This window comes from Grus americana, chromosome 1, assembly GCF_028858705.1.
Source record: "Grus americana isolate bGruAme1 chromosome 1, bGruAme1.mat, whole genome shotgun sequence".
NCBI classification, from domain to species: domain Eukaryota; kingdom Metazoa; phylum Chordata; class Aves; order Gruiformes; family Gruidae; genus Grus; species Grus americana.
This window is the reverse complement of record NC_072852.1, coordinates 215,629,449-215,655,917: the sequence shown is the minus strand read 5'-3', so window position 1 is coordinate 215,655,917 and position 26,469 is coordinate 215,629,449. Positions and strand designations below refer to the sequence as shown.

Below are 26,469 nucleotides of genomic sequence, written 5' to 3'. Positions count from 1 at the left end.
GACCTCCTTCAAAGACTTTGCATCTATCTGGAACTATCTGTCAAGCACAATCCATCTATCCATGCTTCAAAAGACCTATCCATGCTTTCAAATGAAAGCATCAGAATATTTTTCTTTGGAGAATAACTAATGCAACTATCAGAACTATGAAATTACAATTTCATAAAGTTTATCAAAACCAGATGTAAAAGCTCCTTGCTTTTGATTCCCTAAATCTTTGTTAGGCTCTTTCAAAATGTGCTAGCCACTCTGTTTTCCACTTCTGTTCTCTAATACGAGTTTGTACATTTTTACCAGCTGTTATTTCTAACTTTTTCAGAAAGCTGAATGAGTATCTAAGCCTGGCAACTCAGTATGCTTTCACATCATTAGCATGCTCCAGTACAAGATTTCCTAACACATCAGTTTTATCATATTTCATCTTTATTGCCAGAAAGGCAGCATAAAGAATAAAGATATCACAAATTAGCCTAATAATGACACCTTGTGCAAAGCAGCTACTTAAGTTCTCAGCAATGTACTCATTTTAATCCTTGTATTGTAGCTGATGATTTTAGACACCTATGTTTCCTAGATTTTTTTCCTCTTCTTTTTACAAAGACACTTCTCCGTCCCTATGCTCTCCAAATCCACCTTGGACTTTTTAGGTTCCTTCTTTCTACTGCTAGCTATGAGTATGTTCTCCTCTTGGACTTCACCACGGATAGATTTCCACCTTTCAAACAATTTCTACTTGGCTTAAAAACCTTATGCTTATCTTCACCATCCTACTCCCGTCTATCAGACAAACAAGCATTCTGAGAGCTCTACTAGCTTTGCAAGCATGCTGCATCTAGGACATAGTCAGTGTTTTTATTCCTTGACATGACTGGTCCTTCTGGTCTCCCTTCTTATAAAGGTTAGGTCTTCCAAAAGCTCCCTTGTTATCCTATCAATTTTTCTTATCTTCTGCTAACCTTTCTTAACCCTCATACAGATTGCTAACGTGTTATTTTGGAGGTCAGCTAATACTGTCTGCTACAGAATTTGTCTAAGCTTAAATATGCATTTCAAGGGATAGTTTTGTCACTTACTGGAAGCATCTTTTGCAAAGCAGGGCATTCACCTGGCTACTTTAGGCCAGCTTAAGCTAGTTCCCTTTCAACTACCACCTCCAAGCAATACTGTTTTTTGGGGGTGGATTTTTTGGTTGTTTTTTCAAATAAAGGTGAAACTTTCTGGGCAGATGCCCAATAGAGCAGCATCCTGCTACACAGCTCTCCACCTTGGATGCTTTCTTGCAATGTACTGTTGATAACTACAAGAATGCCACGCCGCAGGCTCTGGGATCAAACTAAAATTTCCACACTTCTATCATTCACTAATTAATATGGCTTTTGTGAACCATCACAGCTTGTTCTCAGGAGGAAACCATTATAATCCTGGTAGTCATTAATACTAAAAGGCAATGAACGTGCCCTGGCACTTGTTCTACTAGATAGCTGTAGATGAGTTGGAAAATAGCCAGGGCAGTACCAGAGGGACACGGAGTGGGAAATCAAGCGATTACTCACACACAAACTTAAACAAACAACTTCATTCAGCATGCTACTGGTTCAAGACTTTGCCAACTGGAACTGACCATTAGGACAGAAAAACCATATAGCTTAAGACAATCAAAAAAAGCTGCAGAGCTTCATGCTGGTAACCACCATTTTCTTGGAAAAGGGGATTTGCAAGGCTGGGACTGGTGAGGTACAACTTTGTTATCCATTCTTCAAATATCAGTCAAGCCTATTCTTCAAATATCAATCAAGTTCAAGGGTAAGCAGCACTTTCTTCCAAGGTACAACAAGATCTAAATTATCATAATGGAAAAAAAAAACCCTAATACTAAAGCACAGCTGCTGAACCACAGGGCTCTTCAGAAATAGGCCTTCCCCCACTTTGAAAAATTGTTTGTTTTCCCCAGACCATTACAGACATCAACAGGGTCACAATTTCTACTGTAGTTCTGAGAAATTCTCTGCCGCTTGAGCTTTAAGAGCTTTGTTTGGCTCTCAGGGAAGAGAAATAACTGTATCAGGCTGACAGCAAACTGCATGTGTGAGAGACTGACAAATGCTAGAGGCTACTAAGAAATACTTGTTAATGCTAAAATGCTTGTCGAGCTTTGTAGAACAACTGAAGCAAAGGAGAGTTCCTTGATTTGGGGAAAAGGGGAGAGATGAGAAAAGATAATGAAATAGGGTGGAAAGATCATCTTAGTGTTATGAACAGCCACAGACCTTGCTATTCCACACCTGGAACAGACTATGCTCTTACTGCAAGACTGGAGGAAACAAAAAAATATACACACCTTTGTATGAGTTTTATTATTTCTCAAGGATTTTAACATTTGGAACCAACCAGATGATTTTATTGAACTCCACAGCCAAAGCCACCCCAGCCCCGGTGCCCAAGTAGGGAAGGATGAAGAGAGCCTGCCACAGCCCAGGCAGGCTGGTAGCTTCCCCGCCATGGGATGGGTGGTCTCTGCAGTGCACAGTGCAGTCCCGGTGCAGACTGGCTGCATCAGGAGATACTCCTGGAATGCAGCTTCAGCTCTGTCACCTGCCACACACCCGCATTTCCTCCCAGAGGGGCACAGCCAAGGTTGTCTTGTAAAGATACCAGAGGACGCTTGTCTCAACTATGGCAGATACACACGAAGTCCTCAGTATCTCCACCAACTCTAACTGCCATAAACCTGTACGCAGCTGTACTGCTGAGTGTTGTATGGCCCAAAGAGACATTCTGATGTTAAAATAGACTCTTTCAAAGAACTGCAAGACAACTGGCTTTGAGGCAGCAGTGAGCACACAGCCACAATATTCTTTAGCAGGATATTTATTCATCATCCTTTCTGTCAGTGTCTTCTCCCTCCAGTAGGACAATACTACCAAGTCACTAAGCAGGTTCTCTTTCATCCCCAAATCTACCAGGTTTCTGTCCAAGGAATGAAGTCTATCAGCTACTGAAGAGCGCAGAAACACCACAAAGTTATTCTGTTTTAATCTTCATATCAACAACATTACGAGTTTTCCAGAAGTTCCCATGAGCTTCTCAGTTTAGTACAGGCCATAAACAAGCTAGTCTAAATGTCAGCTTTGGGACGGACTCAGAAGCGTGTGTACCAGGCAGGGGGCACTAATAATTTCACGTATCTGCTAACTCTTCTTACACTAGATGATACTAGCTTGAAGCAATCCCAAGCGTGAGAAAAAAAGTTGCATTCACGGAAGGTGTAGAAAGGTCAGGAAGCCCCTGAGCAACAAACTTGGATGCAGGGAGAGTATTCTGAGAAACTCTTACAGCTTCTGCAGAGCTCCAAAGTTGGCTAAGGACAAGGTACAGAGCTGATGGATTGCTGGACAAAACATAACTTCCAGCTTACATGTGATGATGGTGTCACACACAACTCACTTTGACGTTTATGAAGTTCTCTGATACAGATATACCACAATACAGCACATGGGGCCTCTTGCAGTAAACGTTATCTTGCACTGGCCAGAAAAATTTCCATGAGCATTCCCAGATCTTACACACTTGTCCTGAAATAAGCCTTAAGACTGTGACTTGGAAGTAATGTCAGAAGTTCTTCCTCCAGTTCTGTACCATACAAAGTGTGCTGGAATTCAACAAAGCTGCCTACCAAAAGCGCACTGCTCCTCCTTGATGGAGGCACAGGGTCCAACAGAACCTGCATAAGCCCTAGAAGGGCTGAGCTTTGGCAAGGGGGCCTTGGATGTCCTGCCACAGCTCATCTGTGCCTGGAGAGCAGCATCCCGAGTTCCTTTTTTCCATTCCACATGGCATTTTGTCATCGGTTTCAGATGGGCAGTGTTACTGGTAAGAAATCAAACTGCTTGTCTCCCCAGAAGTACAGTGTTTTCCTGTTTTCTATGTAGGATCATAAGATGATGTGGAGTCTAGTTAAAACTGGCATTCCCAGCAGGTGAGCTGACATGCCAGCTCAACGCATGTAAAGATACGAAGTCTTGCCACAGAAAAACTATCGAAATGGGAATAGTTAAAACAAGGACATGTATCTATACTCTGTTATGAGATAATTAATTCCCAGGTAAACTTAATTCACTACTTAAATGAATAACTGAAGAACACATGCGGATAAGGCATGACCTTAAAGACATATTCATCTAAAGTGACTGACATGTGGACAAAAGTTTATTCTGCATTAGACACTTATTTGCCATGAGGTCAGTACCAAAATGATTAGCCCTGTCACTTTCCCAGAATTTAACCCTGTTATGCTCTTTGAGAATTTCAGCTCCAAGCCACTGGAATCTACCTTCAAAAAATCAGTTAATTTGACAGCCAGAAACATTTGTGGTGTAGAACTTCCATCATATCCAAAAATGAAACAAGGACAGAAGTAATACACAATGTTCTAAAGTTTACTTGATACATTTTTATTGTCCAATAGTTTGTTGCTAAGTTAAAAATACTGCATTTTACTAACAGGTAGATTAATAGCCTTGACACAAATGTTTTGGTTCAGTCCCTAGCAGCAGCAGGAAAGCAATGATCTACTTACACTCCACATATACACAACCAAGTTCAGTCTGCAGGCAGGTGACAACTACCTGACTGATTCAGAACAGCAGTTAAATTTCTTACTCATACAGAAAAGAGTGTGATAAGACATGAACACTTACTGCAGAGCAGATGAAAAGTGTTACCCTCTGACTAGCCGATACAGCTTTATGGCACAAGCAAGCTTGTAATATCAATATATCTGCACATTTAATGTGTTTAATGAAGAAGATTCAGCATTATACAGTGTGTGAATAAACTCCACCCATCCAGCATTACAGACGGTACCAACATTAGATGTCAAAGCTTGTTCATTTACATGAAAGGTCACCACATGAATTAATCTTTCTGCATTGAAACCAGTTAATAAATCTCAAAGTTTCAATTATTAAACTTTAAGTGAAATAGCATTTGACAGTATTTCTGTATCACATTTATCTCCTACTTTTAATACTAACCAATCTACTGTGGATATTACAGGTTACTGCAACATATCGTGACTTTACCTAGAAGTCACATCAAACACCGTAACTTCTGATCAACAGTACATAAACTTGCTTGATATCAAACCTTAAAGACAAAGAAAATCAATCAGATTAACAGAACACTCTGCTTCACTACCCCCTTTATTAAGAACATACCTAATCTTGAGCTTGAAGTCTGTCAAACTCCTTGTTGTAGGCATAGTTGGCTTTTGCTTGCTATATTAAACAGCTACAAAGGTTCAGGTATTTCTCCCATACAAATATTCAACAGCACTTTAAGTCAACGTTAATTGTTAATTTCTTCAGAGAATGGTAAGAACCCTTAAGCTTAACGCTGAAAAGCTTTCCAGAGGTATTGGAATGATAATAAAAAAACCTGACATAACCCACTGAAACAAATGACTTCAGCATCCAAATTCATTTGAAAACATAAAAGATGTTTCATGTTCAGAAGATTGAGAAAAAAAAAATAGAGTAGCTTGTAGAAGATAACATACTGCTTTAAAGCATGGTAGCTCCAAAGACTATATGGGGTTTTTCAGTTCTACAATGTAGTATCAGGTATTTTGTACTGAAAAAAAATAGAGAAACTATAAATGGCTTGCACAGATTTTCTACAATCTACCTGCCGCTAACCTCAGTTCTTGTTACAAAGACAGAAAGGGGGGAGAAAAGATTTGCAAAAACAGGCCTACTACCAGGCATCTGCATCTCGTCATGTCTGTCTTTACACCTCTTAAACCTGAGCCAACATAAAAGTGTTTTTATTATCAAACTCCAAATAAACGCAAAACATTCATGCTGTGATTAAGCGACAAGGTTCTAGGCTGGGTCAATCTGTCAGGATGATTGTTAAAGAGTCAAAGGAGATAAAGAAGTTTGAGCTGCAGTAAGAATACAGAAGAGTGCCTCAGAATGGAAATCCACACACCAAAACACACTTGCTGTTTTCAAGACCTTTAGCATGATCAATACCGGCAAGCTTTTGATGCAAGTTCGCTATTCTGCTGAAAGAATCTGCAAAGCATGCATACTTGTTACCATTTCAATCAAGAACAAATCAAACCCCATACTGCTAAGAAAAGCCTGCAAAAATTGATGAGCTAACACAGCCTAACACACATTGGAAGATGCCATTCACCTCCGGGAGAGGTTCTCCCATTCACACACTGGGGAACCTGGCAAACCGGCAAGCGTTTTGCGTAGTCATGTGTAAAATTAGATCTCTGTTGTGCAAGTTAACATTCTACTAATATTTTCATTCACAAGAGACCAAGTGCTTAATTAACATTTATACCGATTCTCAAGCTATTTACCGACACAAAGGAGGAGGTGATTTGATATCATGGTTCCTTAAACACAGCCCTAAATACAGATATAGTTCTTGCTCCCCTCTTTCACATACATTTAATATTTAAATTTGCAACTGCTCTTCTGTAGCAAGTAAAACTCTTACTAAAAGAGACAGCGTATATTTGTTAGAACAAGGAGAACAAGTACGGGTTTCCTCTGATGATTTGTTTGGGCAGTTTTGCCTCTGGAAGCAAGCAGAGGCAAAAGAGATAAGGTACTGCAGGCACACTGTAGGATGATCTGTATTGTTGCCTTAGTTTTGCATCTAAAAGTACAGTAATATGGGGGTATTGACATCTCCCTGCCCTCAGAAATTCCAGTTAAAATCATATATTTGATTGTCTTTTTAATAAATCCTACAAGAAACAATTTACTTTTTGAGGCATATCAGGTAACAAATTTTGTGAGTTAACACTGTCATCTTACTTGATGATGATACTTGATAGACACTCAACTTCATTCTTTCTAAAGAAGATGGTTGTAATTGCAACCCAAGTCACAACATTGCACATAAAGCAAGGATAACCGTTCTCAAAGGAAAGATAATTATTTTTTCATAAAATAAAATATTCACCAGATAATCACAGGTCTCATTACTTCATTTGAATAGTTGAAACCTTGAAATGAACCACCAGCAGGAAAAGTTAAGCTATTTTGTTGTACAGCCTTCTTAAGAAGCAGGCTATTTCCACGACTACCAATTTATCCCACCATTCAACAGCGATGTGCAAAATCAACACCACGCATTCTTACTTTCTTACTCAAGCACAATTTACATTACCTATCAAATCCCAAAGAACTTTTTAAATTGCTTTGCGCATTTTAAGATAAGACCATACCTGTGTACGCACAGTTAAAACATCTGACCTGCTACTAATACAGGTTAATTTGATATCTAGACTAGTCAGACTACCAAGAAAAACTATTCATACCCGAGCACTGCTGTAGTTACTATTTGTCTCAAAATTCTCATGTAGGAGAGGTAATCTGGCAAAGTTCAAGTGCTGTCCGAGCATTAAGAAAAATCTAAATTACCTCTAAGAAATATTTGATGCTTCCTAGCTGTCAACATCTGCTCAGCATCCATGCAGCATCCCTTCCTGTAAGCGAAGGTTATACCTTGTTTCCTTAATAATGAACAAGTTCTTTGTTCAAATTATTAACAGGAAATAAAATATGACTGTTATACAACTACTGAACAACATTCAAACTTGAGCTCCTACTTCTCCTTGAGGCTCCTGATATAAAGACAAGAATTTCTACCGGCATCTTCCAAGAGTCACTCTTCAGATAAGAAAATATAGGCCATGTTTAAAAAAAGAAAAACAAACAAAAAACAAACTCAAAACACTTTTGAAACTGCTGAGCATCAAAACAATGTTAAAGGTAATCAACAAAACCCCCAAACTATTGATTTCTTTCCTTGATTGCAAAATGAATACGGAGAGGAGTTCCAAATAGCTGTTACCTGGCAGTTGAGATTTAAAACTTGGTCCAGTTTCTAAGTAGTTCAGAAAAAAACCACTTTTGAGTTTTGTAGCTATTTGCTTAGATTTTGCTATGTGTTACTGTCAATGCAAACACACTGTCAAGCAATGCTGGTATCAAAAGTGAAACTAACTGTATATAACTGAAATCAAAATCCCTTTTGCAATCCAAGGAAAATCACATATACTTGGTAAATACCAGATGTTCAGGAAAAAAAAGGACCACTTCAGTTTTCAATCAATGTTTAACATCTCTATGACTTGTACCCTTAAAACCACCACTTCGGGGACTATTTGAAGTAAAAATCATGTAGAGAAATCTAGTCACTGCAACCATTTTTCCAAAAGCATAAAATATGCCAGATAACAGCTACCGGCACCACAAACCAAGCCCAACGAGTTGGTTGTATCAAAGAAAAAGAAAACCCCTGTCACATAAGTTATCACACAAGTTATCACACAAAGTGTCAATAATCACCCAAGTTTGTTTTTCACACCTCCACACTTTCTTTCTCAGAGATGAGAAAATGCAAGCAATACATCATCTACACCAGACACAAGCAAAAAAAAAACCCAAGTATTTTAGAGATTACATTTTCAGAAGCTAAAACTGCTCCCATTTGGGGGAGTGAGAATAATCTGTCCCCTGCCAAACAGGACAAGCAATACAGAGAAAGGTTTAAAAATTTGGCAAGTATCAAATCAACACATAATGCAAACTTCATAACGCAAGCAATCTGACAGCTTTTTAGAAAAGGGTTATGCAGTAATTATTGTCCTATTATAACCTATCCCCCCGGCCATACAATTAAAGTTATCAGGATTTTTTTTTTTATCAAATGCATATACTTAAAGCACAGGTCACGATCTCATCCTTTTGATTTTAATTTATTCTGCAGTTCACACAAGAAAATTACTCTTACACACCCACTTACGTTGTGTCACACAGTAAAAGCATTAGTTTTCTTTACAGACATCAATTTAAAAGGAAAATTCTCATTAAAAATTCAAACTTTTCAATGTGTTGGTGGTTTTTATGAATAAGTTTTGCAACAGTTTAACAAAACAATGCTTCTTCTAACAAGTCCTTTATATAACATAAGAAGTACCAGAGTGCTGGGGAACTGAATACAAATACCCATTTTCCAGAAAGTTAACCCTGTTTTTAGAAGTTAGCGGATCTCACCTGTCTTTTTCATATTGATTAGGCAGCGGACAACATGAGGAGACAGTCCATTAATCTTATCTCATTATATTTCAGCCGTGGCTGTCTTGAACTCACAGATAGGACAGCTGCACTTTGCAATAAGCAACTTCCTTTATACGAGGAAGTACCTACGTGCCGATTTAATCAACGCCCCCCATAGACAGGGTGGGTTTGGTGGGGAAAGGAGGTGAGAGAGAGTGTATTTTGTGGGAAAAGCAGGAGCTGTTGGACCAAAAGCAGCCCTGAGCTGAGCTTCTCCAGCAGCAGGAAGTTTCTATGGGGCCTTGCCGAGCATGCGCTGTGAGCTCCACGGTCTCCCTATGTGGCAAGAGCGCAGAGGCAACAACCAAACCAATAATAGAGACAAGAGACCAAGAGCAACAAGCACCTTCCCCTCTATATTCCTACAGCCGCCTCCACACAGCCCTCCCCAGGCTGCTCTCTTGGCCCGGGCCCTCCCACATCCATTGCACGGAGCAGGAATCAGAGAGTCTGGCAACCAAATCTGCTACTGGAGAGAGAGGAGAGGAGGAGCAGCTTGAAAGAAAACAGTGGAGTGCATAAGCCATCCCTCCACCTCGTACAGCTCAGGTGGCGGTGGGGAAGTAGCAAGCAGCAAGCTTATTTCCCCCCCTTCTCCCCCCCCAACTACAAGAGGGGACGAGAAGGAGGAGGAGAGAGGGATGGAGATGGCACACAATGGCTGGCTGTTTGTGGGGAGGAGATGGCCTGCAACAGCAGCAGGGGGGGGAAATCAGGGCTTCTCTGTGCCCCCCCCCCCGCCCCATTCCTCACCCCATATACAGAGAGGAAAGGAGCAGGGGTGAAACGATCAGGACATCGCCTGGTGGGGGTGTGTGTCCTTGTTGTTTCAGAGGAGAAGTAAAAACGGACACATACAGGGAGGGGGCGGGGGGCAGCGAAGCGACCCCCAAGCTGGGGGGAGGGGAGGAGATGGAAAAGACCCACTGTCAGCGCCAAGCTGAACAAAAATAGTTATTTCAGCTTATCCCCCTTCCTGCAGGAGTCTCACTCGCACGGAGCTCGGGAGCGAACCCAGAGAAGCGGGGCGGGGGGAGGGGGGAGAAGGCGGGGGGGGGGGTCACAGTCGGCACTGAGAGGGGGGAGGACGGGGAGGTCCCCCACCTCCCTCCCATGCTCCAGTGCGGGGGAGGCAGCTCACACACACACACACACACACACAAACAGCTGCTCCCCCTCAAAAAAAAGAAGGGCTGTGCTGAGGGGGGCGGGGGGGGGGGAGAGGGCACCCCCCCCTCCCTCGGAGCTCCGCTCCGGGAATCCCAGGCCCCTCCTCTCCCTCAGCGCGCTCCACCCCCGGGGCCGGGAGGAGGCGGGGGGGGAATAGCCCCGGCCCCCCCTCCACCCCTCGCCCCGTGGCCCCCCTCAGCCGACTGTACGGGGGTAGTGTGTGTGTGGGGGGGAGGTATCCGGGCCGCTCACCCTGGTCTCCGGGCTCCTGCGGCGGCTGCAGGACGCGCTCCAGCTCGGGGAAGGGCAGCTCGGGCAGGTCCAGCAATGCCCCGTAGCGTTCGAGGAAGGAGCAGACGACGGCGAAGTTAGGCCACGAACCCGGGCAGCACGGGCCTGCCGGAGGAGGGGGAGGCGGAGATGGAGCCGGAGGAGCCGCCGCCGCCGCCATCTTGGACCTGAGGATGGAGAAGGAGCTGGGGAGGGGGCGGGGGGAGAGAGGGAGGGGGCGCTGCCGAGCCGCGCCGCCACTATCCCACAATGCAACGGCGGGACGGGGAGGGGAGGGGGGCGGCAGCTAAAACGGCGCAAGGCGACTCCCCTCCGCCTCGTGCGGCAAGGGGAATGAAAACAAGGCGGAGCGGCGGTTGGGAGGGGCGGGGTAATGTATCAAGGGACGGGATAGACCGCCGACTTGACCAATCGCAGCGGGTAGGGGGCGGGGCCGATGGGTAGCGCTGGCCAATGAGAGAGCGGGGGCGTTCCCTGTTACCTCCCACCCCGCCGGATAGGTGGAGGTTGCAGGCGTTGGGGCAGGGGTCGCCTGTGGCGGTGAGTGCGGGCGTGTAACGGTCGTAACGGATCACCTCGGGGGGGAAGGACGGTTCGGTTCGGTTCCGCTCCGCTCCCGGCCCCGCGGGTGTGGAGGCGCTCTGCAGAGCGGGCCGCTTCCCTCCCGACGGGAGAGAGGCGTGAGGTGGCGGGGCTTTGGGGCGCGTCACGCAGGGCCTTGTTTCGGGGGTGTTTCCAGAGCTGTGCGTCCGCCCCCTGCGTGTTCACGGTTGTACCCCTACCCCCCACCCCGCCCTGTGCTTCTGTCGGTTCTCTGTCCTTTCCTCCTTCCTTTCCCTCCGCCTTGCTTTCAAAATGCTGTTCTCTCCCTTCTCTTACAAATACCCCACCCCCCGTGACGCACCCTCCCTCTCCCCCCCCCCCCCAATAACTCACCTTCCTCAGCTCCCCAGCAAAGTTAGATTACCGAGTTTCTAAAAATGTTTTCCTAGTTCTTAAATTTGACACCTGCCCCCTCCCTACCCAGTTCGCTTGAGCTTAGCCTGGCCCTTTTACGTGCCTTTCTACAGTCGGTTTTTAAATCGTGACCTGCTTTTCTAGCTGCTGAATCACTTGTGAAATGGCAGTGCATTCAGGGAAGTGCCTTCACCTGTTGACCCAGGCAGCGCTGGAGAACTTCGATGTCTTTTGATACCTTCCAGGAGTTGTTCTGCCTGAAACTTGACATACACTGATTTACTCTTTCACCTTTATGCTCTTTGATCTCAGGTTGTGCCTTGAATTTTATGAAACATTCTTTCCTTCTGCACTCTCTCAGTAAAATATTCTCTGGTGTGCTGCTCTCGTTCACCTTTTTTTATTCTATTTGTTGCTGGTGGGTGCTACTCTGAAACAATGTTTGCCCTTGCAGAAGACAGGTGTGCTGGCAATTTTAAGATCCACCTGCTTGCCCGACTGCACATCAATCTCAAATTTCTTCTGTTTCATTTTCAGCTATTTTTTCTTCTGCCGTTCTTAGCCACTGCTTCGTTTCTTTCTTTCAGTACAGTCTCCTTGCATAAACTTATACTCTGCCTCCTTTTAAACTCTTCTGCTTCCTTTATTGCCTATGTTTTTAAGCTCTCATAACTTTGCTTATAGATTTCCTGAACCGTTTCTCCTCCTTGATTCTTTGTGTTTAGACTGCTGCAATTTACAGAAATTGCTATTTTGGATTATACTTGCGAGTTGTATAGTTCATGGTCTCTTTTGATCTGAAGTGGTACTGTATATTTTGGTACTGTATGTTTGTCATAATGAATAATTAAATAAACAACTTGTTGGGGAAATATTTTCCTACTCATTGCAGAATTATTTTCCTACTCATTGCTGATTAGTGATCAGACCATGCCCTGTGTCAAGAATGTCCGAAGTTCCTGTTAAAAAGTTCATTCTTATTCCAATTTAAGATATTCTTATTAATTCAAATAAGATGACCTTAGTGATATTCTCTGGCAATATTATGGGAAATAGTTTTAGATTACAAATTTTTATTTATGGCTTTTAAGTTTTGTTTCTTTGTTTCTGCTATTTACTGATTTTTGTGTTGTTTGGAAAAGATAGTATGGAACCCTTGCTTTCTCAGTTTGTGCCTGTTTGATTGCACAGTCCTAGCCTTGTAATGCTGTTTGGATTGGGAAATCTGATATTCCTCATCATTTTATTGTTCATTCACCTCTGTCTAACCTCCAGGTCTAAGTCTGATGTTTCCTCTCAAAACTAGCCCAGGCAAAAAATTATTTTCATGCTTCAGAGCCAGGTTCTGGGTGGTTTATTCAGCCTTTACTCTTTGGTTGGTGGATGATTTCATCCTGTTGGGACTACTGCTGGTTATTTTTTTTGTTATAATCTCCCTTCAAGCAGGTTTTTTTTTTTTTTTTTGGAAAAATAGTCTTACAGACTTTTGTTTGAATCCATTGCATTGCGGATGTGTAATGAGAGACTCTGTAATATGTGAATCCAAGCAAGTTTCGCTCTCCCATAGCTGCTTGCCTGGCTTGCTCTTTGGCAAGGAGCAAGAATTGCCCCACTAATCTGTGGAAGAAGCACCTCTGGCAGCCTCAGTCCCGTGCTGAATCCAAAGTAACACAGTTTTTACTTCATGTGATGTTTGACACGGGATACTGGGATCCGCTCCTGGCAATATGAGAAGAGCCATGTCCTGCCTGCCTGTGCTGTGATTTGCTGTAGCATGTGCAAGACAAGGCAGGGAGGCTTCCAGCCCTCCTGAAAACCCAAAGATTTCTCTTTTGTGAGGGCTCTTTAAGTCTGTGAGGTAGCAGATCTAAAAATGACCAGGGTTAATACCGAAAAGCAGTTGGTCTATAGCAGCACTGGTAAGGCCTCAGCTGGAGCACTCTGTCTGGTTTTAGGCAACAGAATCAAAGAAAGATGCATACCAATTGTTGGCTGCCAGGGGAAAAAAAAAAGGAGAAAATAAGCAGAGACTTAGAAAACATGACTGAAGGGAAGTGAAGTTTATTTGATCTAAAAGAAAGGAAAAAAAGACTAAGAGTTAAGTCCTCAGGAGAACAAAAGATGGTGGAAAAGACAAAGGTTAAGCTCTTCTTGTCCACAATAGAAAGGATTAGAAGTAATGAGTTTGAGGTGAAACAATGAAGATTGAGGTCAGCATTAGAAAAGATATAATTTGGATGTTTCACTGTACTGAGAAGTTACATAGGGAGACTTGGCCTCTGTAAGGAGTGATGAGGGAAAGAAGGCTTGACCCCTTTAGCTCTCTGAAAGTCTTGATTGCTGGAGCAATATGGCAATGCCAGTGTTTTGTTCATGGCTTTTCTGTTGGGTTTGTTTGGGATATTTTTTACTTTTTTTTAACATTTACTACCTTAATAAAGCAGCCAAAGAAACAACGTATCTCCCAGATATTTTAGGAAATTATTATCATCTTCATTGTACATTTTAGGGAGAAGATTAAAACCCAGATGCGAGAGGATATCCTGGGACCTGATCCGTGTTGATAGTTTTAAAAGTTGAGCACCCAGTACTTGTACAGATTTAGCATGTAAAATGATTTGCCCAAAATTCTGCACAAAATCACCAAGAGAGCTGGTAGTTCAACAAATCTGCTGATCCTCAGTTCAATTTTGTTGTCACAAAATTATGCGCATAAAGTCTTTAATAGCGTTTCCTTCCCAGCTCCTTGGGGCAAGGACAGAATTTTCATTTTTTGTTAACGTGCTGCATGTGTTAGACTGATGTTATGTATTAAATATCCTTTTTCCAGACTTTGCTTCAACTTTGTGATGTCTTCCCCTGAAATTGCTTCCCTTTCTTGGGGTCAGATGAAGGTGAAAGGCTGCTCTACAACATATAAGGACTGCAAAGTATGGCCAGGAGGAAGCCGAACCTGGGATTGGCGAGAAACTGGGACTAATGTAAGTTTGCTGTTTCCTATCCATCCTGCCTTTTAAATGGGACTCTGAGAACGGTCCAGGGAACAATTCTTAAAGTTCCAGCCAGAAGTTTAGCGAACTGCCTTTTGCTTTCACCTAACTGTTAGACTTTTCCTGGGAAGAACTGAGCGTGTGTCTCAGAAGTGATTGTGCAGAGGGGTCAGAGGACTGCAGACACACAACGTCCTACAAGTGACAGGGTGTAGCAACTGTTGCCACCAGTCCTGACAGCTACCCTGACCAGACTGCTATCACACACCTCAGAGGTCTCAAACACCATTCTGCATTTCATTAACACTGCAATTGTCATAAGATGTTGGTAACAACCTTTTTTCAGACTGTGTAAACAAAAGTTGTCTTGAGTGAGATAGGAAAAAAATTTATGGGAAGTTAAGATAAATCAACAGTAGCTGACCTTATGTGCTTGGAAGACAACAATGCATGTGGTTTAGTTTATATCCTTTTCCTTGGGGTCCTTTGTACTTATTTCAGAGGGAAAATACGTAGATACAGCATCATATGCAGTAGTTTCTCCATGGGAAGCTCACAGTCTGGCTAACCACACAGTGACTTCTCTTGGTAGCCACATACTAAGTGCTTGCCCTCACAATTTTTCGACTCTATTTGTAAATGCAATCAGAATTGTATAAAAGTGCGTGGAATAGTATTGACATTCCAGATTTAGAAGCAGCATAATGTCTATTGCATTAGGAACTTGTTGATAATTCTTCCCATATTAGGGCTTGTACTAGGATAGCTGTGTTAGCGAGAAAAAAAATCCATATTTTCTAAGCAAAAGTTAAAGAACAAAAGAAGCAGATACTGATCAGGTCCTATACCCAGCACCTGCAGCTGTACCCGTGCAGATACAGCTCTCTTGAATTCACTTTGATACAACTGAAGGTCAGAACCTTTGGTTTTGCAACTTCATCTATAAACTTTGGGGGAACAGGACTCTTTTAAGCTGTCGGAGTTCAGTTTATACAGAGCATATAATGCCAGGAGAAAAGTAGTGCTGTCATGCAAAGATGTCTGTACCTTGCAGAGAGAAAGATAGCTGTGTATGTAATCTTTTAAAAAGTGTTTTATTTAGGGACTGATTATAAAAAATGAAGTTTTTGCTGTCTGAAAGGGAGGAGGTATAGTGTGGGATGTCACTTTTGTTTGTTTGACAATATTGTTTTCCTGGTTTATATGGACATATGACTGGAGAAGCAGAACACATATAGTATCTGAAAAGTTCCCAAATAGTTTCAAGCTCAATCACATTTTGATATTCATTCCGACCACTTGAAAACGTTGGTTTCAAATTATAATCACCTACTAGCATTGTGGTGGGTTGACCCTGGCTGGGGGCCAGGTGCCCACCAGAGCCGCTCTCTCACTGTCCATCCTTCACTAGACAGGGGAGGAAAAGTACAACGAAAAGCTTATGGGTCGAGATAAGGAGAGGGAGAGATCACTCACTAATTATTGTCACGAGCAAAACAGACTGAACTGAGAGAGGGAATTCATCTAATTTATTACTAAGCAAAACAGAGTAGAGGAATGAGAAATAAAATCAAATCTTAAAACACCTCCCCCCACCCCTCCCATCTTCCTGGGCTCAACTTCACTCCTGGCTTCAACCTTCCCCCCCCCTCAGCGGCACAGGGGGACGGGGAATGGGGGTTACGGTCAGTTCATCACACAGTGTCTCTGCTGCTTCTTCATCCTCAGGGGGAGGACTCCTCTCATCATTCCCCTGCTCCAGCATGGAGTCCCTCTCATGGGAGACAGTCCTTCACAAACTTCTCCAGCGTGAGTCTCTCCCACGGGCTACAGTCCTTCACGAACTGCTCCAGCGTGGTCTCTTCCATGGGGTGCAGACCTTCAGGAGCAAACTGCTCCAGCGTGGGGTCCCCCACGGGGTCACAAGTCCTCCCAGCAAACCTGCTCTGGCGTGGGCTCCTCTCTCCACGGGGCCACAGGTCCTGCCAGGAGCTTGCTCCAGCGTCGGCTTCCCATGGGGTCACAGCCTCCTTCAGGTGCCTCCACCTGCTCCAGCGTGGGGTCCTCCACGGGCTGCAGGTGGAATCTCTACACCCCCTCATCCTTCCTCCATGGGCTGCAGGGGGACAGCCTGCTTCACCATGGTCTTCACCATGGGCTGCAGGTGGAATCTCTGCTCCAGCACCTGGAGCACCTCCTCCCCCTCCTTCTGCACTGACCTTGGTGTCTGCAGAGTTTCTTACATCTTCTCACTCCTCTGTCCGGCTGCAAAAGCTCTCTCTAGCTTGTTTTTTTTTCCTTCTTAAATATGTTATCACAGAGGCGCTGATTGGCTTGGCCTTGGCCAGCGGCGGGCCCGTCTTGGAGCCGGCTGGCATTGGCTCTGTCAGACACAGGGGAAGCTTCTAGCAGCTTCTCACAGAAGCTACCCCTGTAGCATGCGTGCGCGCACACACACACACACCCCCCCCACCCACCCCCGGCTACCAAAACCTTGCCATGCAAACCCAACACAAGCGTTTAGGAGACAGTGCTTTCTTTTTAAAGTTTCAAATAAGGGATGTCTTCAGGTGACAGGTAAAAGCTCTAAGTTCATAAAAGTCCTTAGAGGACTCGTCCAACTGAAACAATTTAATATAGACTCATTTTTCTTAAAATTAGAGGAAGAAAAAAAAAGATAGTTGGGTTATTTGGAGAGGTAGGTTTTCTGGCATCTTTTTTTATATCATCAGGAAGTAAAAAATATCTGTTTAGGTTTTGCTTTATATAGGTCACCTGTAAAGCTCCTGCTGTAGGTCAGTTTTATCCACCTTGTGGCTATGAGGAGTTAGGTGACTTTGTTTAAAAATGAAGAGCAAGCAACAAATGTGAGAATAGAACTAAGCTTTTTTAGACTGCGTCTCCAACTCTAGAAGAACTATAAAAAAGTTAATCCAATCAGCACTGGAAATAGCAGGATGGACCAGATGCATTTTCTGCACATTTCTTTTCGGTAGACAACAGTGTGCCTACTTCCTTTGAGCGCGTTTTTCCTGGGGGTAGGTTGAGCTGAAGTTTGGGAAACAAGCAGTGCTGGTCAAGTCCCACATTCCAGCTGGAAATAAATTGCTTCCTTTCCTTCTCTGCTATCAGACTGCTGTCTAGTAAGTAATTCTTTCATTGGGAAAATTGTATAACTGGCTCTGCAAGGTTCTGTAACCGAGCACTAATAGTTCTTATGGCCTTAACCCTTGGGGACGCAAGGCAGTCTCCCTGGCTGGCTGCATTTCAGTGCCATCTGCTAATGGGAGAACAGAAGTAGGAATCCTGAAAGGAAGACAAGAAAATGAAACAGGCAAGAAGTTCTGTTGCCCTTCCTCTTTCCCTCCAGCTGTCAAATCAGCAAGGATACAGTTATTCCATCATGTTACATGTTTCCTTTAATGAAACTTAGTTTCCTACAAAACATGTGGAAGGCCCTGGATCAGAGTGTCTTGCCTAACCAGAGAAAATCTGTCTGTTCCATGGCTTTACTGTCTCAGGAGTACTTATCATATGACAGCAAACCTTCCCCAGCAATCTAATTATTGTAATTGCAGTAAACCATACCACTTATTTTTGTTTAAGTCTTGAGTCTACTTTAAAACCCCCAGAGGAAAAGCATTACCTCTTCTGTCATAAACACAAGATAGTGAAGATTTGGCCTGAGAAAGCTCTGCACATTGATGTGAACTCTGCGTTCTAGGTGTGGATATCAAATGTAAATAGACTAATGGGAATGCAACTTGGAGAACCATAAAGGTGAACCATCTGTGTTGCTGAAATTCCAGATACTAGCCAGGCTAAAGGCTTTCTGGTGAGATAATTTTAATCCCCTGGGAACTGTCACTCTGCCACGGAAGGTTTCCCTCACCTGTAACTTCAGCAGCTTATGTGTTGGTTTCAGCTTGAAAAGTCTTGCCCTGCCCAGCAAGCTGAAGCATTGGCAGAGCTGACAGGAGAACTCTGACACCTTATGTGATGTTGCCACATCAGCTGCTGAGGATTTGGGCAGGGGACAGAGAATAGGAGAGGAGCCAAGGATGTCAAAGGGAAAAGCTCACTAATGAATAGAACAACAGAAACCAATTCTTAAACTGGCGCTTTGACCTTAATTCATTGGAAGAATGCAGTGTTTTCTAGAAGTATAGGGGATAATGATGTGTGGGCATCTCCATAAAAATAATATTCTCCAGAAGTCCATCATGGTGTTACCTACTTCAAGTGAGAAATACATCTCAATCCTCTAAAAGAACTTAAGAATCCTACCGAAAAAGAATTCTACAAAAAAAAAAAAAAAAAGGGGTGGGGGTGGGAGTGGGAAGGGGATAGTATTTATGGTTTAAAAGAAAATGTACACCAAAGAGGGGCCAAATTCTAGCCACAGGTTGTACAGTATCTTGGCCATATAGAGATACATATAAATTTAATCTGGGGGGAGAATTAGTGTGACATAATAATGTTTTCTATTAATATTACAGGTGTATTTGTAAATTCATAAGCCTAAAGCATACTAGTAGTAAATGGGTGTACTACTTTAAAAACTCGATCAACATGCTGTTAAAGCTCTTCTTAAAGGAGTTTGATTTCAAATATTCCTTTTTCAAAATTAAGAATAGTGCAGAAATTGAAACTGTTAACTGAAATGAAGCTAGCCAATATGTTTCAGTGCTCTTTGGTAAATGAGATTTGCAAAGTAAACAAGAAAAGAATTTAATCATTTTAATTATTTGAGGAGCTCTTTGTAATTAAAGTGAGTAAACTTTGGCTCACTATGATCTTTATTACAAAAAGATTTTGTTCATTTGAAAACAAATGGCAATAGGTTGCAATTTATTGATTTCACTTTAACTTTTAATATTTATAAAATGCTAGTTAGACAAGTTTTAGAAATGTGTAATGCATCTATTTTTAACTGTTTAATAAAGAATGATAACATTGCCATCAATTGATTAACGATCATCCTTCATCTGCATATAAAATACCTTTTTTAATTACCAATGTTATCTATTGCGTGTATGCAGAAAAGAGGGTTGTGTTACATTTTGGTACTGCTAATTTACCCTGCTCCTCTGTGGATGGTTTCATAACATAGAGCCTGGTTGATGCTGTCAGTACAGAGACTATTATTTTCCTCCCCTGACACTTAGCATTCTCCCGGAGTGCAACCAGCTGACCTTGAAGAAGTTGTCAAGAAGGGTGTTAAAGCTGTGGTGATTGGTCGTGGCATGAGCGAGGCTTTGCAGGTAGGTTTTTGTTCTGTTCCGTGAGAAACATAAACTGGAACCATTTGTTTTCCCTCTCCCTCTGATTAGGGGGGTGAAAAAAAAAATCTATAATGCTTTACTAAGAGGGGAAAAAATTCAGGATGCTGAATTAGCATGACTGAGCTCCTACCAGGAGTCCCTCTCTTCCTGAAAGAAACATCATTTGAGCTCCTCTGTGTTACTGTCAAGCAGTAAACAGGTTTATGCTCTACGAGAGCAATTGAAACAAGGAGAATTTTTTTACAGTGTCATTAGTCCCCCCTCTTAGAATAGGTTATGAACTAGCTCTCTAGCCTGCTGTAAATACTTCAATAATTAGGCATTTTTGTTACTAATGTTGGCACAGTGTCATTTCAGCAGATAAACTATCTGCAGAAAGCTCAGAAGTGCTGAGCTTCACTTCACAAGAAGCAATTCTTTAGCTTTTTGGTGAGGTGGGTAACACCTTATTTAGATTAATTACCTTTAGCTCCAGTTCTATTTCCTTTCGTAAGAAAGGGCTGCATGTTAAACCGTGTTAAGGACAAATGGAAGGTGTGTATATAAAAGTAGCTTTTCTGAAGATAAGAAAAATTGTATAAGTCATCTTAGAAATTTCTGAGCATATTATGAGTTTGTCTATTCTCAGTTACTTAGGTGCGTCTACTAATAAATGCCATCAGTACGTGTTTTAATTTGAGCCTGACAGTGTGAGGGGAAAAGAATCTAATACTTGCTCTTCCCATTTCCTTTTCTCTTCTGAGGTTCCGCCATCTACTGTGGACTATCTGAAGAAAAATGGGATTGATGTGTTGGTCTTGCAAACAGAGAAGGCTGTGGCAGAGTACAATGCCCTGGCTGCTCGGGGTGTCAGAGTGGGGGGAGTCTTCCATTCCACCTGCTGAAGGCTTACAGCTCATTCTGCCTTCCTTGACCGCAGCCAAACCGCGGACATAACCTCTCCACCGAATCAAATTACAGTCAACAGAGTGTGGACTTATGTGCCAAGGCATTTGTGCACTGACAATCTAAAATGCAAGGACGGTTTATTAATTCAGGATTTAAACAAACTGAATGCTCACAAAAAGGGAGCTGTTAATGAAACTGTTTCATTACAGGATCATTTCCATATGTTCTTGAGAGTGACCTAATCTTCCTCTGAAGACTGCCCATATTCTGGTTGGTTAATTTAGCCAACAGGTGAAAAGTTAAGATACTAGGTTTTGAATACTTTGATTAGGAAAGGGCTGGAAATTCATAGAATCCCAGACTGGTTTGGGTTGGAAGGGACCTCACAGCCCATCTAGTTCCAACCCCCTGCCATTGCCAGGGACACCCTCCACTAGCCCAGGCTGCCCAAAGCCCCATCCAGCCTGGCCTTCAACACTGCCAGGGAGCCAGGGGCAGCCACAGCTTCTCGGGGCAACCTGTGCCAGGGCCTCAGCACCCTCACAGGGAAGAATTTCTGCCTCACATCTCATCTCCATCTCCCCTCCTGCAGTTTCAGGCCGTTCCCCCTTGGCCTGTCCCTCCCTGCCCTTGTCACCAGCCCCTCTCCAGCTTTCCTGGAGCCCCTTTGGGGACTGGAAGGGGCTCTAAGGTCTCCCCGGAGCCTTCTCTTCTCCAGGCTGAACGAGCCCAACTCTCTCAGCCTGTCTCCATAGCAGAGGTGCTCCAGCCCTTGGATCATCTCTGTGGCCTCCTCTGGACTCGCTCCAACAGCTCCATGTCCTTATGTTATTGGCTATTGAAATGCAACCATAAAATCTCTGATGAGTACAAAGTAGATACAAAGTGGTGGGAAAGCAGCCACCACTGTAGAAATAAGTTAAAAATAAATTAAAAAGCAAACCCAGAACATACAACTTTGCCTCCCGCTGGCAACTTCAGTCAGGATATTGGCTATGCAGATCTGTTTGTGATGATTCACATAATTCAGCACTTTTACATCGAACCTTGAAAACAGAAAAAAAAATAATTTACAGGGAATAAACATAAAATCTGGGCCTTAAATAATTTTCCTATTAATTGTGAGTATTGACTTGTGCAATACATATCTATTCAAAAGTCCCTATGTGCTTAAACTCATCAGACAGCTTTGTCACAAAACCAGAGTTTGCAACATAAAATGTCGATCTTTAGGAAATCGGTCTAAATTGCTGCTAGCAAGCTGGGGATGGATGTGAGAATTCTCACTGGTCACCATTATCTGATTTACACATTGTGCCGCAAGCATATTATTGCACTGAAAATTTTTGTTCTCCTAGTTGCTGTTCTTGGTGAGCTTCTATTAATATTACCAGTTTTACCTGCTGTAGATTTTTTTTTTTTTTCCCCCCACCAGACTCACTAATTCTGGATCTGTGTGTATTAATGAAAGTACAAAGATGACACTATAAAAGCCCTGAGGCACTCGGAGCTAGCCAAGTAGTAGCACAGAGGCTTAGATTGGTATGAGGACGCCCTTGCTTTCCCAAGACCTAAGAATAACCTTTCAGAAAATACAATGCTCTTTTTTTTTTCCTGTTTATTTGCTCTAGTAATCATTTAAAAACCTTTTATCTGCTAAAATACAACATGTAATAGCAAAGGAAAAGCAAGTACTTGAAAGTTTTATCTTGCAATCTCCTAATTACAGCAATATTTTCTCTTAGCATAGCTACATTTGAGGCGACATCTTATCTAAACCAGCAAGAACCACCCTTCCAGCTGCATCTGTGTTCTCCGACACAGCAACTGGTATAATGCTCGTCAGAGCTGCTGTGACGTTGTTCTGAATAACTTGCGTGGTACAAAGTAGAAGCTGAACCACTGACCCAGAAGACTGTCGTCAGCCCAAGGGAATGCTGGTAGAACCAGTTCCTACCCATCCGCAGTGGGAAGACTTCTGCGTTAAATGTTATCTCATAGCAGAGGTGGTTTAACGCTTTTGATCGTAGTCGTGTATTTGTGTTATTTCATGAGCTTTTGGGCCTTAAGGCAGCCTGAAATAGGAAGAGGCTTTGTAAGGCTTTTACTGAGAAGACAATTCCAGCTTTGTAAGTACTGCAGCACACACGTTACACTGTTAGGAGAAGTTGAGGAAACGCCTAATCTTTCACCTCCAGTTTTTTTAATTGTTTTATATTTTCATACTAATGTGGCACATGAATGATGAAGCCACATTCAGCAAAACCGCTCAGCCCAGTTCCTCCATTTGAGAAAAATACTGTGAGCTCCTCACACCAATACTACACGTTTTGTGCTTCCAAAAAGGATGAGAGGAGCACAGGTGACTTGTAGAGGTGCACCCTACCCGGCTTTGTGTTGCAGCCTCTTAATTGTTGTTTTCATTTGGCAACCAGTAGGATAGAGAAGATTCCACTTCTAAAATGGGGAGCTGCGGCATGTAAAGAAACAGATTTCCCTTTTTAAAGGTAAACTGCTAAGTTTTGCTACCATCAGTACAAAATTTGCACATCAACAAGGAGGTAATATCTGCTGCAAGTCTTTTCCATCTCTATCCCTGCTCTCGCCACAGCTTCTCGAGTCGGCTTTGTCAGTTCCCACAAAAGCGTCTGCTCCACTTGGGCTGCTCCAGTCACCGAAAACCCAGTTTCCTCCTTGGTGCCCGAAATTGCTTTGCTACATGGTGGAAACAGCTGGGACCGATTTGTCAAAAAAATTCAACCAGAGCTCAGAGTGATATCTTTATTGAATCGCTGCTTTCAGCTAGAGCCATAAATAATTTGTTAAAATTACAGGCTCATCACCCAAATCATGGGAATGCCCTTTTATAGGGCAGGATTTCTCACATCATACACCATTTCTCTGCCTCCCACCCGGAAAACGATCCCCCGGTAGGCACTGCACTCCCACCCGACACTCATTAAAGCAGAGCCGTGGCTGGGCTGGGTGCCAGAAGATTCCACCCCAGCTGCTCCACCGCCCAGCGGGTCCATCCCCAGCCCTTATCTTTGTGAAGCAGCAGTGAAGAGCTGGCAGCCCCAAGAAACAGGCCATAAAAAGGCTGACAAACACACCAAATGCAACATGACCGGCATTTTTAAGAGACGTCAGGCAGCATTTGTGCAAAGCCTAGCATCTCTAAGCCTTCAGACTTTATTTTGAAGTCTCAGTACTACTGCATTAGTGAATTGCAAACTAACAGGACAGCCTGCTCATGCACTCCTAGTGTCTGCTGCTGAGAACACAGCGGAAGATGCACGTGAAATAAGATGAAAAATCGTGACTCTGTCTCTGAGTTGGTCAAAAGATTTGAGGACTCTGAGAAGCAAGACAAGAATCCAGAGGAAACCCATCTCCATGAGCTGGAACCCAAAATGATGTCATATGGTCCTGATTTAAATGCATGTCCTGTTCTTTCATCTTCCCAAGAACTTGCTTTGTACTTTTTACAGTGCCTGTACCCACCCACTTAGTTTTTCTGTACTTTTAAAAATAAGATACATGAAAGCCACACCAGGTGCGAGGTAGTATCTCATAATCTTCAACTTTGTTCCAAATACATTTCTGCATTGTTTCAAGACCTCTGGACTTGATAATTGCATTACTTGCAAAGTTCTAAGAATTGGACTTTGGCAATCTGATTATGAATTTCCCTTAAAAAGCATGCAGAGCTAGGCTTCCCACACACACAGATGCAATGTATAATTAAATCTGAAAAGTTAACAGTAAATAGGACAAGACATTTTCAAACCACTAAGCTACCCCCCTTTCATGCGAATTCAGCCTTTCCTCTCTCTGCCAGATTCTTGACCCTCTTCCCTTATGTCTAAAGTTTGAACATTGTTAGTTTTTAGCAAATTATTTGCCCTTGCTTCTCGATTGCTCAGCCTCCCTGTGGCTGCAGCTCTGTGCTGGCACCACGCTCCTACACTTGCAAACATCCAAGAGAACAGAATCTCCCCGTACCTGGGTGACTGTGATCTGAAGGGCTCTGTGCCCTCTTCAACAGAGATGAAAGACGCAAATTATCTTGGTGCATGAGTACAGCCCTTTGTTTTCCTCTTCATTCTGAGATCAATCATCTTTTAGGATATTGCAGTGCAAAAGTCCAACGCTTACCCAGACCTAAAGGACAACCGGTGAACAGGTAGAGATGCTTCTGAGATGACACAAAGTCCTGGAGCTCCGGAGAGCATGAACTCCAGTGTGTTTGAGAGCAGAAAAGCCTAAATGTCTCAAACCTTGGGGTGGGAGGAAAAAGTCAACATCTACATTTAAACAACTACAATAAACCTCAGAATACTTACTTTTCATACAAATTTCCTTTCAGATTTCCCGTATGGTGGAATATGCAGTTAAAAGAGAAAGTAAGCTAAAATAAATTGGAGATCAAGGTAAGCAGTACAAAAAAACCCCACACGAACACAACCAAAACATAACAAAAGCAAACATATACTCAGTAAGAAGGAAAGGGCAGAGAACAGCAGCAAGAGTGGTAGAGCAGTCTACGGAAAGACCTGCTACAACATAATGTATTTATAAAGGCTGTGTTAACAGGTCCCTTCCAACCCAAACTACTTCACAATTCTACGTTTACTAGTCTGCTTACCCACATAGCAGGGAAATCAAAGGTAAAATTGAATCCTGGAAAGAGTGCAGTATTAAGGAAACAATATTTGACATTGAATTTTAAGATCATCATTGTTCATAGAATCATAGAATGGTTTGGGTTGGAAGGGACCTCAGAAGTGTTAACAGAACACTCTTTCAGTTCAGCTAAAATGATGATGAATTAGTCATCTGCTTGAATAGATGAAACCGAAGACAAAAAGGAGAACCTATGATTTCTTCCACTATTCAGACTAAGAATCAGAGAAAAAAACCCAAAACTATAGGACAATATCAAAACAAGAAGCCAACTATGGAATACTCTCATTAGGAGATTGGAAATGTTCGTAGCAGTCTTAAATTTTCAAGTGGTTTTAAGGCATTTGAAATGACACATGAAGAACTATATCTAGTTCTATAGCCCTTCGGTATTTGATTCTCAGCTGGTGGTAATACAGAAGGTGAGAGATCAGGGCCTGGTACATTGTATGAAAGGAGCTCAAGCACAGCACAAGGAGAGCAAAATAGTAGAAATTTGTTCCCATGCTAATAAGAAGAGAGAAAGATGCCAAGATTTTGATATTAAAAACAAAAAAAAGAAAAAAACAAACACCTGTCTAGAATGGAGTAGCCATTTGGTCATCTGTGGCCGGGAAACACATGATAAATTGTAACTCAGACAGGGATAACCACAGAGCAGCCAAATTACCTTGAGGAAAGGCAGAGTTTATAGCAGACGGCTGGTTAATGCCGTGACCCAGAGGGTTTATCTGCAGGCCTGGGAGGAGCACGAAAGCTCTGCTGTGCTGCTCATCAATGCTGCTCTGCACTGACAGAGAAGGGCAGTATTCAGGACTGAACTGGTGTTCCCTCGGCCCCTGCTCTGCCCACCAAAGCTTCAGTTGTGGCCTGGAGCACAGGGACACCATTTAAATTAGAAGTATTTACTGGGATGACAAACTGCAGAAGTACTGAAGTGTAAAATTGAGATAGAAAAAAAAAAAAACATAACGCCCTACGAAAGTCTGTAATGAGCTAGCTCAACTCTTCAAGTATCTGTCCCAGCCACAGCATCATAATAAGAGATGTACA

The 26,469-nt window shown here is 42.8% G+C and overlaps 2 protein-coding genes across 4 annotated transcripts in view; one reads left to right on the top strand and one right to left on the bottom strand.

Annotated features, from left to right (window-relative positions):
- RSF1 (remodeling and spacing factor 1) overlaps positions 1-10,883 on the bottom strand; it is a 65,753-nt gene extending 54,870 nt beyond the window's left edge. Inside the window, exon 1 of one of the 2 annotated variants that reach the window (XM_054847409.1) lies at positions 10,572-10,883. In XM_054847409.1, coding sequence (XP_054703384.1) covers positions 10,572-10,770 — 199 coding nt within the window. In that variant the 5' untranslated portion in view covers positions 10,771-10,883. The remainder of the gene's footprint in view (positions 1-10,571) is intronic. The other variant, XM_054847502.1, reaches the window with a different exon arrangement.
- Positions 10,884-11,072: 189 nt separating this feature from the next.
- Positions 11,073-25,075, top strand: AAMDC (adipogenesis associated Mth938 domain containing). 2 transcript variants are annotated; one of them, XM_054849673.1, is made up of 4 exons: positions 11,073-11,150; positions 14,398-14,548; positions 19,726-19,821; positions 20,586-25,075. In XM_054849673.1, exons 2-4 carry the CDS (start codon positions 14,417-14,419, stop codon positions 20,724-20,726), a joined length of 369 nt encoding a protein of 122 aa, XP_054705648.1. In that variant the 5' UTR covers positions 11,073-11,150; positions 14,398-14,416; the 3' UTR covers positions 20,727-25,075. The 2 variants fall into 2 exon arrangements, with proteins under 2 accessions (XP_054705648.1, XP_054705559.1); XM_054849584.1 differs by lacking the exon at positions 11,073-11,150 and adding an exon at positions 11,592-11,879.
- Positions 25,076-26,469: the final 1,394 nt, after the last annotated feature.

Bases quoted from the DNA above. Each gene is read 5' to 3' on its own strand.
- AAMDC (XM_054849584.1), top strand. The intron at 14,549-19,725 runs GTAAGTTTGCTG...CCTGACACTTAG, and splicing joins GGCGAGAAACTGGGACTAAT to CATTCTCCCGGAGTGCAACC. The intron at 19,822-20,585 runs GTAGGTTTTTGT...TTCTCTTCTGAG, and splicing joins GCATGAGCGAGGCTTTGCAG to GTTCCGCCATCTACTGTGGA.